The sequence below is a fragment of the Mus caroli genome, chromosome 1 (genome assembly GCF_900094665.2).
Source record: "Mus caroli chromosome 1, CAROLI_EIJ_v1.1, whole genome shotgun sequence".
Taxonomy (NCBI): Eukaryota; Metazoa; Chordata; class Mammalia; order Rodentia; family Muridae; genus Mus; species Mus caroli.
The window spans coordinates 170,435,198-170,448,077 of NC_034570.1; the positions used below are offsets into that span (position 1 = coordinate 170,435,198).

The 12,880-nt window shown below is 49.6% G+C and overlaps 1 protein-coding gene across 1 annotated transcript in view; it reads left to right on the plus strand.

The window, feature by feature from the left end:
• The first annotated feature begins 1,951 nt into the window (after positions 1 to 1,951).
• Positions 1,952 to 12,880, plus strand: part of Parp1 (poly(ADP-ribose) polymerase 1) — a 32,563-nt gene continuing 21,634 nt past the window's right edge. Inside the window, exons 1-4 of the mRNA XM_021151105.2 lie at positions 1,952 to 2,214; positions 6,627 to 6,792; positions 10,254 to 10,369; positions 11,846 to 12,060. Of these exons, the coding sequence (XP_021006764.1) occupies positions 2,095 to 2,214; positions 6,627 to 6,792; positions 10,254 to 10,369; positions 11,846 to 12,060 (617 nt within the window). The 5' untranslated portion in view covers positions 1,952 to 2,094. The remainder of the gene's footprint in view (positions 2,215 to 6,626; positions 6,793 to 10,253; positions 10,370 to 11,845; positions 12,061 to 12,880) is intronic.

The following is a 12,880-nucleotide window of genomic DNA, read 5'->3' on the forward strand; positions in this document are numbered from 1 at the left end:
TCTATATCTGAAACATATAGGTGTGTGCGTGTGTCTGTCTATCTGTCTGTCTGAGTGTACATATTTATAATATGGAATTTAGAAAAAAACATTTTAAGCTGTCTTGGCTTCCTTCCTCATCGCCATGATACAATGACATGGCGAAAGTGAGTCACGGAGAAAGGGTTTATTTTACTCTTAGTCCATCATGGTGGGGAAGTCAAGGCAGCAATGGCTTGAAGTAGCTATCACATTAAATCCTGCATTTCTGCAGACAGACTGAAGATGAGTGGACAAACGACCTACGTGTGCTCTTCACTGCACATGTCTTTGTAGTGGGCAAGCTGCAGCTGTTTGTGGACATTCTGAAGACTTCCAAGGAAATGCAACTGTTCCTAGGTTGTTTTGTTTTGTTTTCGAGACAGGGTTTCTCGGTGTAGCCCTGATTGTCCTGGAACTCACTTTGTAGACCAGGCTGGCCTCGAACTCAGAAATCTGCCTGCCTCTCGAGTGCTGGGATTAAAGGCGTGCACCACCACGCCCGGCCTGTTTTTTTGTTTATTGCAAGGGGGAGACTATGGAGAGATGGCTCAGAGGTTAAAAGTACTGGTTGCTCTTTCAGAGGACTTGGGTTCGATTCCCAGTCCCTTCATGGCAGCTCACAGCCATCTGTAACTCTCCCTCCAGTCAGGAGATATGAAAACGTCTTCTGGACTCAGCAAACACCAAACACACATGATATATAAACATTTATACAGGCAAAACATGCCTGCAATTCACACATTGTAATTTGGTCTGGGAGATTTTCTGTTTTTTAAGTCTGGGATAGCCTAGCCTGCCTGGTTTAGACCCTTTGCAGCAAAGGAGCATTTGCTGGGGTGGATACCCACGGGATCAGTTACAAGGCAAAGTGGAAGGACCCCACTCCCTGGACTAGGTTAGGGAACAGCCATGTGTCCTGTCTCTCTCTACCACAAGAGGGTCTCACCAAGGGAGGGCAGGGTTAGAAAAAGAGCAGCAACAGAGGCAGCACAAAACAGATACCTGGAGCCAGTTCATACCTGCTGAATCAGGAATGATTCCTGGACAAGTAGGCCACAGCTCACCAGCCAGTTTGCTGACAGACATGCAGTTTACCCACACTTTAGGACACAGGCAAGTGGATCTCTGTTGAGTTTGAAGCCGACTTCATCTTCATGGCCAGCCAGGGCTTTATAGTGAGACCCTGCATCACGCTCATATAATTATTTAAAAAAAAAAGACCAATAATGCTAAAGATTGTAGTGCTACATTAAATAACAAGATCTAACAGTAGCAAGTTTAACAATACTTATAACTTTAATTGTCGACAGCCTAAAATATTTTGGGATCTCCCCAGGAAAATATCTGTTGCCCGAGATGGTGTCACACGCCTTTAATCCCAGCACTCAGGGGGCAAAGGCACACGGATCCCTGTGAGTTCAAGGCCAGCCTGATCTACAGAACAAGTTCCAGGGCAGCCAGGGCAACACTGAGATACCCTGTGTTAGAGCGGAGATGGGGGATGAGAACACACGACATCTGTTGCAACTACTACCAACTGTCACGGGTTCTGCTCATTCTCTTTGAATTTATAGTTATGCATCTAAGTTTACTAAGAATGAAAAATCAGGCTTTAGTTGGTTTTCTGTGTCAGCAATGTGGAGGCTGCAAAGCAGAATACTCTACTTAGGGTCAGCAGGGTTAGCTCTAGACATACCTAGAAAAAAATGCAAGTGGGTGAGGTGGAATTATTTGGGCGAACAAAAAAGCCTTTCTGGGACAAACCGACAAAAGGGGCGGCGCCTGTCAGATTCCCCGGGTTCCCGCCCCGGCCCCTTCCCAGAGGCAGAGACCAGCGTGCACAGGCGCAGTAGCGCTGGGACCCAACCCCCAAGGCCACGTGCCGAAGCCCCGCCCTATGAGCTGAGGCCCCGCCCTCCGCGCGCGAGCTTGGGGGGTGGGGGGCGGTCCCGCCGCCAGGCATCAGTAATCTATCCTGAGCGGAGGCGGCTCTGCACGCTTGCGGGGAAACCGACACGTTAGCGGAGCGCACCGGCGGCGGCGTCAGGCTGCCGCTGCGGCACGAGAAGGAGGATGGCGGAGGCCTCGGAGAGGCTTTACCGAGTGGAGTACGCGAAGAGCGGGCGCGCCTCTTGCAAGAAATGCAGCGAGAGTATTCCCAAGGACTCCCTCCGCATGGCCATCATGGTGCAGGTGCGGTGGGGCCGGGCCGGAGGCGCTGGGCGACGCGGCCTGGGCGGCTGTGTGGGCTCGGGGCCCGCCTCACTCCGCCCTGCGGCTCAGCGGGACCGGGAGAGAAGGGCGGGAAAGACCCGCGGCGCTGCTGCCGAGGTCCTTGAGGCCCACCGGGCCGACCCCTTCCGGGACATTGCGCTTACCCTGCAAGAAAAGCCCGGGAAGTAAGAGCATCTGGCGTAAGTGCCTCTGGCTTTGTAAAGACAAGGGGCCTGCCGCTTCGCCGGGTCTGGATGGTCGCAGAGATTTTGTTTATTTCACTGCCTTCTTGGCGTCGGGGTGGAGGATGTGAGCGCGGTCTTTAAAGCTGCTCTGATTTGGGCCTATCTTGTCCCGGAAGATTTTTGTCCTCCATGAATACAGAAGATTTTTTTCCCTTAAGCCTATTTTTGATGATCCTTTCAACATCCGCTCACTCTCGGTATTTCTGTTCTAGTTATGCAAAGCACTGCCGTTTCTTTACAGTGCGTTCGCTTTGGGCCTGATTTCTACTTGGAAATAACATTTTCTCCAAACTTCCCGAGGTCTCGGCGCTTTCTGCAGCTATCTGGTCTCTTCACTGACGCTTCCGAGGTGGTCAGGAGGTGGTGGGATGACGGGTCCTGGCGTTCCAGGGGCTCCTGCTTTCTAGGCTTCTGGTTTTGCAGATTCTTTCCTGTGTTTGCTAGTGTGGTTCTCACCTGCCCTGATCCCACCTCCCCCAAACACTCAGTTACAGTTACCCAAGCTCACGCTGCTAATGGGCAAGGCAATTGATTTCCCTTGCTGTCCAGCTGCAATAATGTGTTTTAGAAGAAGCAGGCTAGCCCTCAATGGGGCTTCAGTTCTTAAGGGGGAGAAGACATTCGCCCAGTGGGTACCAAGATAGCACACTGCTTCTGTTATTTCTCCTTATGGGAAGAACTGAAGCTGTCATCTTGGTGCCCTCGGAGAGACTGCCTAGCTCAGCATTCTTGCTTGACACAGTTCTCATACATCCTATACATATTTATTGAGAAGCAGCTAAGGCACTGTGTTGGTGTCTATAATTACCATTGGTGACAAAAATGCCGGGAACTGCTAGGCACATCTTTGTTGCTTGCATTTATGACTGGACGGGGAACCCATCCTGGGCTCCTCCTGCTAGGTTAAGGGGGTGTGGGAAGGATTGATAAGCCTTGCATCTGATGGAACTGAGTGCTAGGCAGAGTGCCCTGGGGAGGAGGAGCCCAAGATGTCCCAGTCAAGTGTGGGAGCTTGATTAAGAGTTTTTATTCACAGAAGTGGGACGGGAAGATGGAGATAGCTAGAATTTGAAGGACAGTTGAAAGCCCCATTTCCCACTGAGGTCTTTGAACTTTACCCCACAGTTCCCCTACTCCCTGTGAGAAGATAAATAGAGCTCTCTGGGCTTAAGAGAAAGCAAATTTACATCCTTGCCAGTTTGTAGATTAAACCCATTATTCCCTCGGTCTTGAATATAGCAGGAAAGCAAAATTGTCTTCAGCTTATATTTTCATATTATTTTATGATTGGGGATTCCTCAATTGTAGCAGCTATGAGAACGATACTAGTAAAGTATAAGGTAATGGTGTGCCCAGAAGTAGGTTGGTTGGTTTTGAGACCAGATTTCAGGGCTGATGTCTGTGATGCTCCGGCCCCCATCCTGGAGTGCTGAGAATTACTGGCCTGCCTGTACTGCCACACCCAGCCTTTCCAATGGTTTTGTTCAGTTTTTGGGACATGGCTTACTGTCATCCTGCTGGCCTTGAACTCATAGAGATCTGCCCACCTCTGCCTCCCCAGTGATGAGATGAAAGTCGTGTGCTACTACACCTGGCCTTTGAAGTCACCCTTCCATACTTTACAGATTTTATTAGGCATCTGTACTAGCCAGAGAATAGCCGCCCTGTGAAAGATGACCCCCAATACTGCCTAGGAGGAGAGGAAAAAGAGGATTTTGGGTAGGCTGAGGCTGACCTACATAACCTAACCTTCAAGGTCCTCCTCCTGGTCTTTTTGACTGAGAGAGAAACTATTATTGTGAGTGACAGCGGTGCTCTTCCTTCCTTAGAGGAGCTTGGGATTGTAGATCTGAGTTTAAAGTTGGGCTTTTACTCCGAGCTTGGGAGGGTCGAAAGAAACCCGTTGTTATTGTAGAGCTTGAATTTAAATACCTTCTTTTACATTTGTATGAGAGGATTGTTCTCTGAGCTTCTGATAAACGGATATTTCTGAGCCCTGGGTGAGGCTGCTTAACCTGGAGGCAGAGGGATGAACCTGGGAGGAACTGAGGATTTGAGCATTCCCTGAGTAGGGCAGACTTCTTCCCGCAGGCAGGCTCTCAGCCTGCCTTACCTGGAAGAACCATGTGGTTGTTGGGGGCTGGGTCTAAGTCCTGGATTCTGTACTTGGCCTCCTAGATAGAGACAAACCACTTAGGATTTCGCCATTCCCACCGGTCCTCCCCAGGCCTTGGCATGGTCAGGGCTTTGTTTTTCTTATGGAGTATGGCTTCTCTGTTTTTATTTATTTGTTTATGTATATGAGTACACACTGTAGCTGTACAGATAGTTGTGAGCCTTCATCTAGTTGTTGGGAATTAAATTTAGGACCTCTGCTCGCGCTGGTCAACCCTGGTCTCTCAGGCCCAAAGATCTATTTATCATTATACGTAAGTACACAGTAGCTGTCTTCAGACACTCCAGAAGAGGGTGTCAGAGCTCATTACGGATGGTTGTGAGCCACCATGTGGTTGCTGGGATTTGAACTTAGGACCTTCGGAAGAGCAGTCAGTAGCTCTTGCCAGCTGAGCTGGTTTTGCATCTTAAGTGCACCATTAGGGAGTACTTCTTGGTGTCCCCAGTCCAGGGCACCCAGTCTGGGGGTGGTAGGTGTTTGTTCTTGTAGAGCCATAGCTATAGGCTGAGCCAGGCGGCATAAGCCATTTGCCACAGGGGCTCGGGGATCTGAAGCTGCTGATCCGATGGATTGTCTCGAGCCAGAAGCTGAGTCTGCTCAGAAACGCCATTTATTATCTGGTCTAGGGGCCATCTTGGCTGCCTTTCCCCCACCTTCCTCCTCTGCCTGACTGGGGACAGATTCTGTCTCCGTGTAAAACTGCCCCGAGGGCAGCAGTGGACGGGGCCTTGAGGCGCCTGAGGAGGCTAGCAGAGCTCCTTCCTTTCCTAGGCAGATCTTGCCTTGCTTTTTAAAGTTTTTAAATGAGTGTCTTGCCTGCATGTTTGTCTGTGCATCTCCTACCTGGTACCAAGAGAGGTCAGAAGATGTCAGATCCTCTGAAACTGGGGTTATAGATGGTTGTGAACGATCTGGGTGCTAGAAATAGAACCCAGATCCTGTAGTGGAACAACTTAGCCACTGAACCATCTCCTCAGCCCTCTGCCTTGCACTGTAATGTCCCTAAAAGGAGGCTGACTCCAGCCTGAAGCTCCAGGGGATCTCTTCAATACTGCTTATGTGTTTTCCCTCTCTGCCCTTTGAAGCAGCCCTGACGAGCACTCACCTCTGTGGGTCAGAAGGCAGTTCGTGTTAAGTAGCTCTTCTGAAGTTGGGGTGGGGGAGAACTCGGTATCAGATTCTTGTCCCATCCGCCTCACTGTGTCTCCATTGTTGCCACCATCTGTGAGCTGCTGCTCCTGCTGCGGTCTTCCCAGAGGAAACTGGGTTAATGTCGTTGTCTCCCTCATCTCTCTAAAACAGGCAACCCTGGGTGTAGAGCCTCATAGGCGGAAAAAAAACACCTGAAGTGGCCCAGTGCCTTTACCTCAGGCACATTGGGGGATCGGGTGCCTCCCTGAGGCCAGTATTCAGCCTATCTCCAGGCCTGGAAGCCTCTGCCTCAGGCTCCTTGTTCCCCTTGCAGAAGCCATTCCTTCTATACACCTGTGCATGCATGCCTTGCTGTGTCTGACACTCTGCCGACACATTTTCTCTGCCTGGCTCATTATCTAGGTCCTGTTCCTTATTATTTTTGACCGCAGAGGTACTTAAGAGCCATTTCTGGGCCATCCAGACCCTTGAGTTCAAGTGCTGCTTCCTGGCTCTACTAACAGGTCTAGGGGACACTTTAAGATATTCTGTGTGTCACACCAGGCTGTGCAGTAAAGTCAGAATGTGGCACACAGAAGGAACCGGGGTTACCCTGTCATCCTGAGATGGTGGATTTGGGAGTGGCCAGCCATAAGTTTTAGCTTTTAGGAAAATACCCAGGATGAGAAGCCAGAAGCCATTTCTCGTCCATTTGCAAGTCACTATGTGACCTGAGAGAGCATCAGGCAGCCTCGGACTCTGTTGCTGCCTGGGCTGGGGGCAGGATTGTGGCCTGCATGGAGACTGACGGCCCCTCATCTCTGCTTTATGTCCCTTAGTCACCCATGTTCGATGGGAAAGTCCCACACTGGTACCACTTCTCCTGCTTCTGGAAGGTGGGCCACTCCATCCGGCAGCCTGACGTCGAGGTGGATGGCTTCTCTGAGCTGCGCTGGGATGATCAGCAGAAGGTCAAGAAGACAGCCGAGGCTGGAGGCGTGGCAGGTGTGTAGCCAGGGGTTCAAGAACTCTCTGCTGAGTTGCTTCTGTGGCTCCTCCTCGGACGGCATTGACTATTGTGTGAGGTTTGGTGTCCTATCTTCCAGATGATAGAAAGGTCGCCTTTAAGCTTGCATGGGTCTTTTTTCTAATAGGTTTTAATTTTTTATTAGTTGTGTGTGTGTGTATGTTAGTACATGCACACATGTGTGGTACAATATGCATGTGGAGTTTAAAGACAGCTTTACTGACTTGGCTCTTTCCCACGGGCTCCAGGAATTGAACTCAGATCGCCAGGTTTGCATAGCATGTGCTTTAGGAAAACTGAGAGAAATACGAGAGCAAAGTGCTCCCATAGCCACCCCCACCCCCACCCCCACCAGTGCATCTGATAGAACCTAGTGGGGAAACCCCCACTCAATTCCTGATTCGGCGTGCACCCAAGAATCATGAACGGACGACCATCTTGATGTAAATACATGAGGACGTTTAATTACGGAGCTCCGGACCGGCATACATCCCACACAGGAGATAACGGATGTCGGCCATGAGGCTCGAAAACTGGGGGTTTTTATGGGGTAAGGGGCTTAGGGGTGTGGAATTCAGCATAGTGACACACTAGATACACTATTGGCTTATTCAAACATTAATAGAAAGATTACATGTCAGCAAAAGGGCATCAGGACTTTGTTCCTGTGGGCTGGGGGCTTATCTTGTTCACATAGCAACCAGTTCATGTATGACTTGGCGTCAAGGGGCAGTAGACAGAGGGGAGGTTCCGGCCAGGTGGTGTTGACCCAGACAAGATAGCCCTGTTTGTCCTGCTTTGTTCTCGGCCCCAGAGACAACTCTTTTACATGAATCACAAGTTACAAAATCTCATTTTCTTTCACATTGATGTCCTTTGCTGATGGTGTGTGTTTTGTGGACTTGTATAGATGGATGGATGGATGGGTGGGTGGGTGGGTGATGTACCTACCACTGATGACTTCCAGGTCCTGTACACGGATGGTACCCAGGAGGAAACCTCTGCCAATTCCTTCCTCCTTCTTGTTTGTTTTTTTTTTGGTTTTTTGGTCTTTCGAGACAGGGTTTCTCTGTGTAGCCCTGGCTGACCTGGAACTCACTTTGTAGACCAGGCTGGCCTCAGAAATCATCCTGCCTCTGCCTCCCGAGTGCTGGGATTAAAGGTGTGCACCACCATGCCCGGCTCCTTCCTTCTTCTTAAAAACAAACAAAAAACAGACCTTCAGCAGGCAGATCTCTGTGAGTTCAAGGACAGCCAGTGATATGTAGGGAGACCACATCGCCAAACAAATATACAGACTGCAGAGCCAGCGTTCCTCCTGCCTTTACTTCCTGAGTGCTGAAGTAAAGGCTTCTGTTCTGACTTCTGACTTCGTGGGTTGGAGTTGCCTGGGTTTTGTTTCAGGGAGAAAAGGAAATCTATGCACCGTCTTCATTCAGCGCGATGCCCTTGGTCCTGCTCTGCGGCCGAACAGAACGGTGTTCCTTTGTTTAAGCACCACAATTTGCTTGTCCTGTCCTCTGTTGGTGACTCTGGGTAGTTGACTGCATTCCAGCAAGCTTTCTAATATTGATAAAGTTTGAGTGTCCTTCATCCAAAAATCAGTAGTACTCAGTGTGGAGCTGTAAGCCACCATGGATAGAGAATTCCACACCTGATTTCATGCAGTGTTGGAGTTAATGACAGACAGGCTAGAACTGCTGTGTGCCCTTACCTCAGGCTGTGTGGATAATGTCTCTGAGACAGATGGGTTTCATGTGTGGACCTGCAGCCCATCCTGTCTCCAGGATGGGTTATGTGTATGTGCGGTTACTTCAAAAGTCAAAACAAAATCCTGCACTCCTGAAGAGTTCCCACACCTTTACCCAGGGGGCACTCAGCTTGTAGCTTGTTGTGGTTTCTTTTTTCTTTTTAAACTTCAGATTTATTTTACATTATGTATATGAGTGTTTTGCCTAAATGTTTGTACCTGGTTCTCATGGAGTCAGAAAAAAGACTTCTGGTCCCCTAGGGCTAGAGTTCTGGAATGCTGTGAACTACCATGTATAGGAATTGAACCTGGATCCTCTATAAGAGTAACAGTCACTCTTAGCCACTGAGCCATCTCCCCAGCCCACCGTAGTGACTCCAGTGTGGACTTTACTCCTGAACTTTCAGTACTTCACCTCTGAAGGACCCTGCATAAACACACGGATTGTGGCTGCTACTGTCTCCCAGTTTGTGGCTCACCTTTCAGTTTAATTGTAAATTTTCACATTTATTTATTTATATGTGGGAAGGGGTTGCATCCATGCATGGTGATTCTCTCCTGACCCCCACTGGGTCCCAGGGATGGAACCTGGGCTTAAGTTAACTTGTGTTAGCTGTAAGGAAGACAATGGGGGTTTTCCTGATGTTACAGCAGCATTTGTGGAGCAGTCTCTGTATTAGTTACCTCTATTGCTGTGATAAAACTGCATGACCAAGCAACTTCTAGAAGAAAGAATGTATTTGGGCCCAAGAGTCTCAAGACAGAAATGTGACATCAAGTGGGAGGCACAGTGCCAGAATCAAGAGTGTGAGCTGGAAACTGGCACAAGGCTTTAAACTCAGCAGCATCCTCCCTCGGCAAGATTCCCTTCCTAAGCCTATCCAGAAAGGACCATCTAGGGACCAACTCACATGCCCAAGATCATGGGAGACATTGGTCATTCAAACCATCTGACTTTCTTGTCTGAACCAGTCGACACCATCATCAGGGCCTGTGTCTTTGGTTCACTTTGTCTTCCAGTTCCATGGTTCTGTTACTGTGGCTTCAGGAAGTTGTAACACTACACAGTATGACTCCTTTCCTTCTCCTTTGTGGGTCCTTTGTAATTCCCCACAGATGTTAGTAAAGCAGCTAGGGAGATACTCAGTGTGTAAAGTACACCATGCAAGCATGAAGATGTGCCTTCGCATCCCCAATACCCTGGTCAAAAACCTGGCATGGCTGTAGGGTTGGGGTGTATGCAGTGGAGACAGACAGGTCCCTGGGCTCACTAGACGGCCTTCGAGCTAATTTGGTGATCTCTAGGTTCAGTAAGAGACCCTATGTCCAAAGGTAAGGTGGGGCTAGAGAGATGGCTCATTGCTTACTGACTGGTTAGGGTAGACCTGAGATTGACTCCCAGCTCCCAACTGTCAGATCTAATGCCATCTTCTGGCACCTGCATTCATATACACACACACCCACACAGACTCAGACACACACAATTTAAAGACTAAAGTAGGCCTAGGCTGTGCAGTGGAAATTAAAAGAAAAATTGGCCACAGTTGTTGCCAGTAGAGATGATTATGGTCACCCAAAACACAGTGTCCTTGTGGGAGGGTCCTGGGAGAAGGGAGACACAAGCTGGGCATTTGGGGACTGCAGCACGAGGCTGCTGAGTTGAGCAGAGACTTGTGTTTGGTTCTTCAGGCAAAGGCCAGGATGGAAGTGGCGGCAAGGCGGAGAAGACATTGGGTGACTTTTTAGCGGAGTACGCCAAGTCCAACAGGAGCATGTGCAAGGGCTGCCTGGAGAAGATAGAGAAGGTATAGCTTGTGCCGCTGCCTGCACTTCCCTGGTGCTTGTCTTGGGGGGGAAGGAGTGCATTTCAGAAGAAAAGAATCACAACACAGAAATGCCTTGGAGGTGGGAGGTGACAGTTTCCTCTTCTGGGCAGGCTCAGGCCCTTGTTCTCCTTAGCTGCCCCTATGGACAGGGGCCCTTGAATCAGCATAGGTCTACTCAAAGTGAGCAGGCATAGTACAGTTCTTGTTTGGTGGGTCTGAGGTTAGGTGGGTTATCCTGCTTCCAACTCTCCTGTTTAATCAGAGAAACTTCACAGACCAGCCTCCCTTGCCACCAGTTCTTGTCAGGTGGAGTGGATGACTGGCTGTGTTGCTGGGAACAGTAGGAGGAGGGATGCCTGTGCTTGCCAGCATTCCCTTCTCTGCTGCCATGATTCATTCAGCATTAATTGTATTGTGAAGTGTGAGTCAGTTTTCTGTGTGGTAGATGATATGATGCCCGAGATGGTCCACCTGAGGAGGAGGAGGCTGATGTTGGCTCATGGTTACAGGCATCTCAGTCCTGGTCCATCCCTTAGTCCTGTTACTTTGAACCTGTCATGGCATCCTACGTGGCAGGAGCACGTGGCAAGGGGGACCTGTTTAGTTTTTGGGATATAAAAGAGGAAGACCAACGTCTTAATATCAAGTAGGCCTGCTTCTACTACCTCCCAAGAAAGAGTACCCCAGTCTGGTACTAGAAGGACCTTTGAGAATGGTTCAAGATCTAAATGTAGCAGACACGAAACTAAGAAAAGTGTAGTTGCTAAATGTCCTCTCACCTTTCACCATTAGAAACTGGAGACAAAAACTGTGGTCCTCTTGCCTCTGAGGGAGCAGCAGCTGCTCTGTGTTCTAAAGTTTAGTCAGCCTGGGGTATGCTTTTCTGAATTGTCAGGACCCCTGTTGGCCCAATTCTTTGCAGCTGCCTCACAGGTGAGAAACTTCAGGAATGTCAGTCATGCGAATTGTACACCTGGCAGATTGGCCAGAGCCAGCTCCTATTTCTTGTTGCAACGTAATCGGACCTTAATTATAGCAACCAGAGAGTCCACAGGAGGGTGAGGATGGACAGAAAGTCCCTATTGGGATAAGTTGCCACACTAAAGCCATCACAGAGTGTGCAATGCTACTGCTGTCCAGCATACTGTGTCAGCATCTTAACCCATCCCTGGGGAAGTGTTAGCGCTCACCGTTACTTGCCAAGTATAGGTTTGTAGGTAGTCATTTAGGATGTGTAAGCAAGGTCTTTATTAGCCTAGCAGGTCATGTATCAGTCTCATGGAATGTGAGTGCTGGGGCCTAAGGGTACCTCACAGTCTGTGATGGTGTAAAACTCCGAATGTCTTGAGAGCTTCAAGCTGACTCCATGTGCCTTTGTTTGGACTCAAGGCCCTAGGTTAGCTGCTCCTTGTCCTGCCTTGTTATTCCCTAGATACCTCATGATTTTCCCTACAGGGCCAGATGCGCCTGTCCAAGAAGATGGTAGATCCAGAGAAGCCGCAGCTGGGTATGATTGACCGCTGGTACCATCCAACTTGCTTTGTCAAGAAACGGGAGGAGCTGGGCTTCCGGCCTGAGTACAGTGCCAGTCAGCTCAAGGGCTTTAGCCTCCTCTCTGCAGAAGACAAAGAAACTCTGAAGAAGCAGCTCCCGGCCATCAAGAATGAAGGGTAGGTGGGATGCGGTTAGAATGTACAGTTCTAGGGGAGCCTGTGGATTCCATTCCTCTGATAATGATGATCAGAAAGCGAGGAGCTCTGAGGCTGTAGGAGCAGAGGGCATCTGCTGCTCCGGTACCCACCCAGCAGCTCACCGGCCATGACATCTTCCCCCGGGCTTCTGAAACCTCTCCCGACTCCTGCACCCAGGCGTTAGGTACAGCAGACTGTGCCACTTTCTCATACAAGACCACCCTGTGGCCATCCAAGCTTCCTTGCACCAGTAATGGCTGTGCTTCCAAGATCTGCATTTGTGTTCCTTTAACGTCGCCATAGTCTCGCAGCAGAGACGTCTCCGTGTCTGGATCTCTGGGAGAATCATGACTGTTCACAAAAAGATGAACAGTGGGAAGGGCCTGGAATCAGAACAGATGGGCCCACATGTGGAGTCGGCATCTAGAATGGGAAGGGTCTCAGTCTCGTAGCTTATTAATGAGCATGCTGAGTGTTGTGGAACTGTACCATGCTCATCAGGGACACCCAGGCCACTGTCACCAAGCAGCTTCTTGCACTGTTTGTGGTCCTAACACAGATTCGTAGAGCAGCACTGGTGGCTTTGGAATGTGAAATGAGCAAGTCAGGCCAGTGGGTGAGGGTGCCCTTGAACTGTCACAGCACAGGGTGCTGGGGTTCTCCAGCTGTCTTTATTTATGACATGATGCTGGAGAGGTGGAACATGCCCAGCTCTATGCCTTATCTCATTATCACCATAGTCCTGCAAGTCCTGCTGGTCCCTAGCAGGTGGCTTTAGAAAGTACCAGGGTGAACTCGG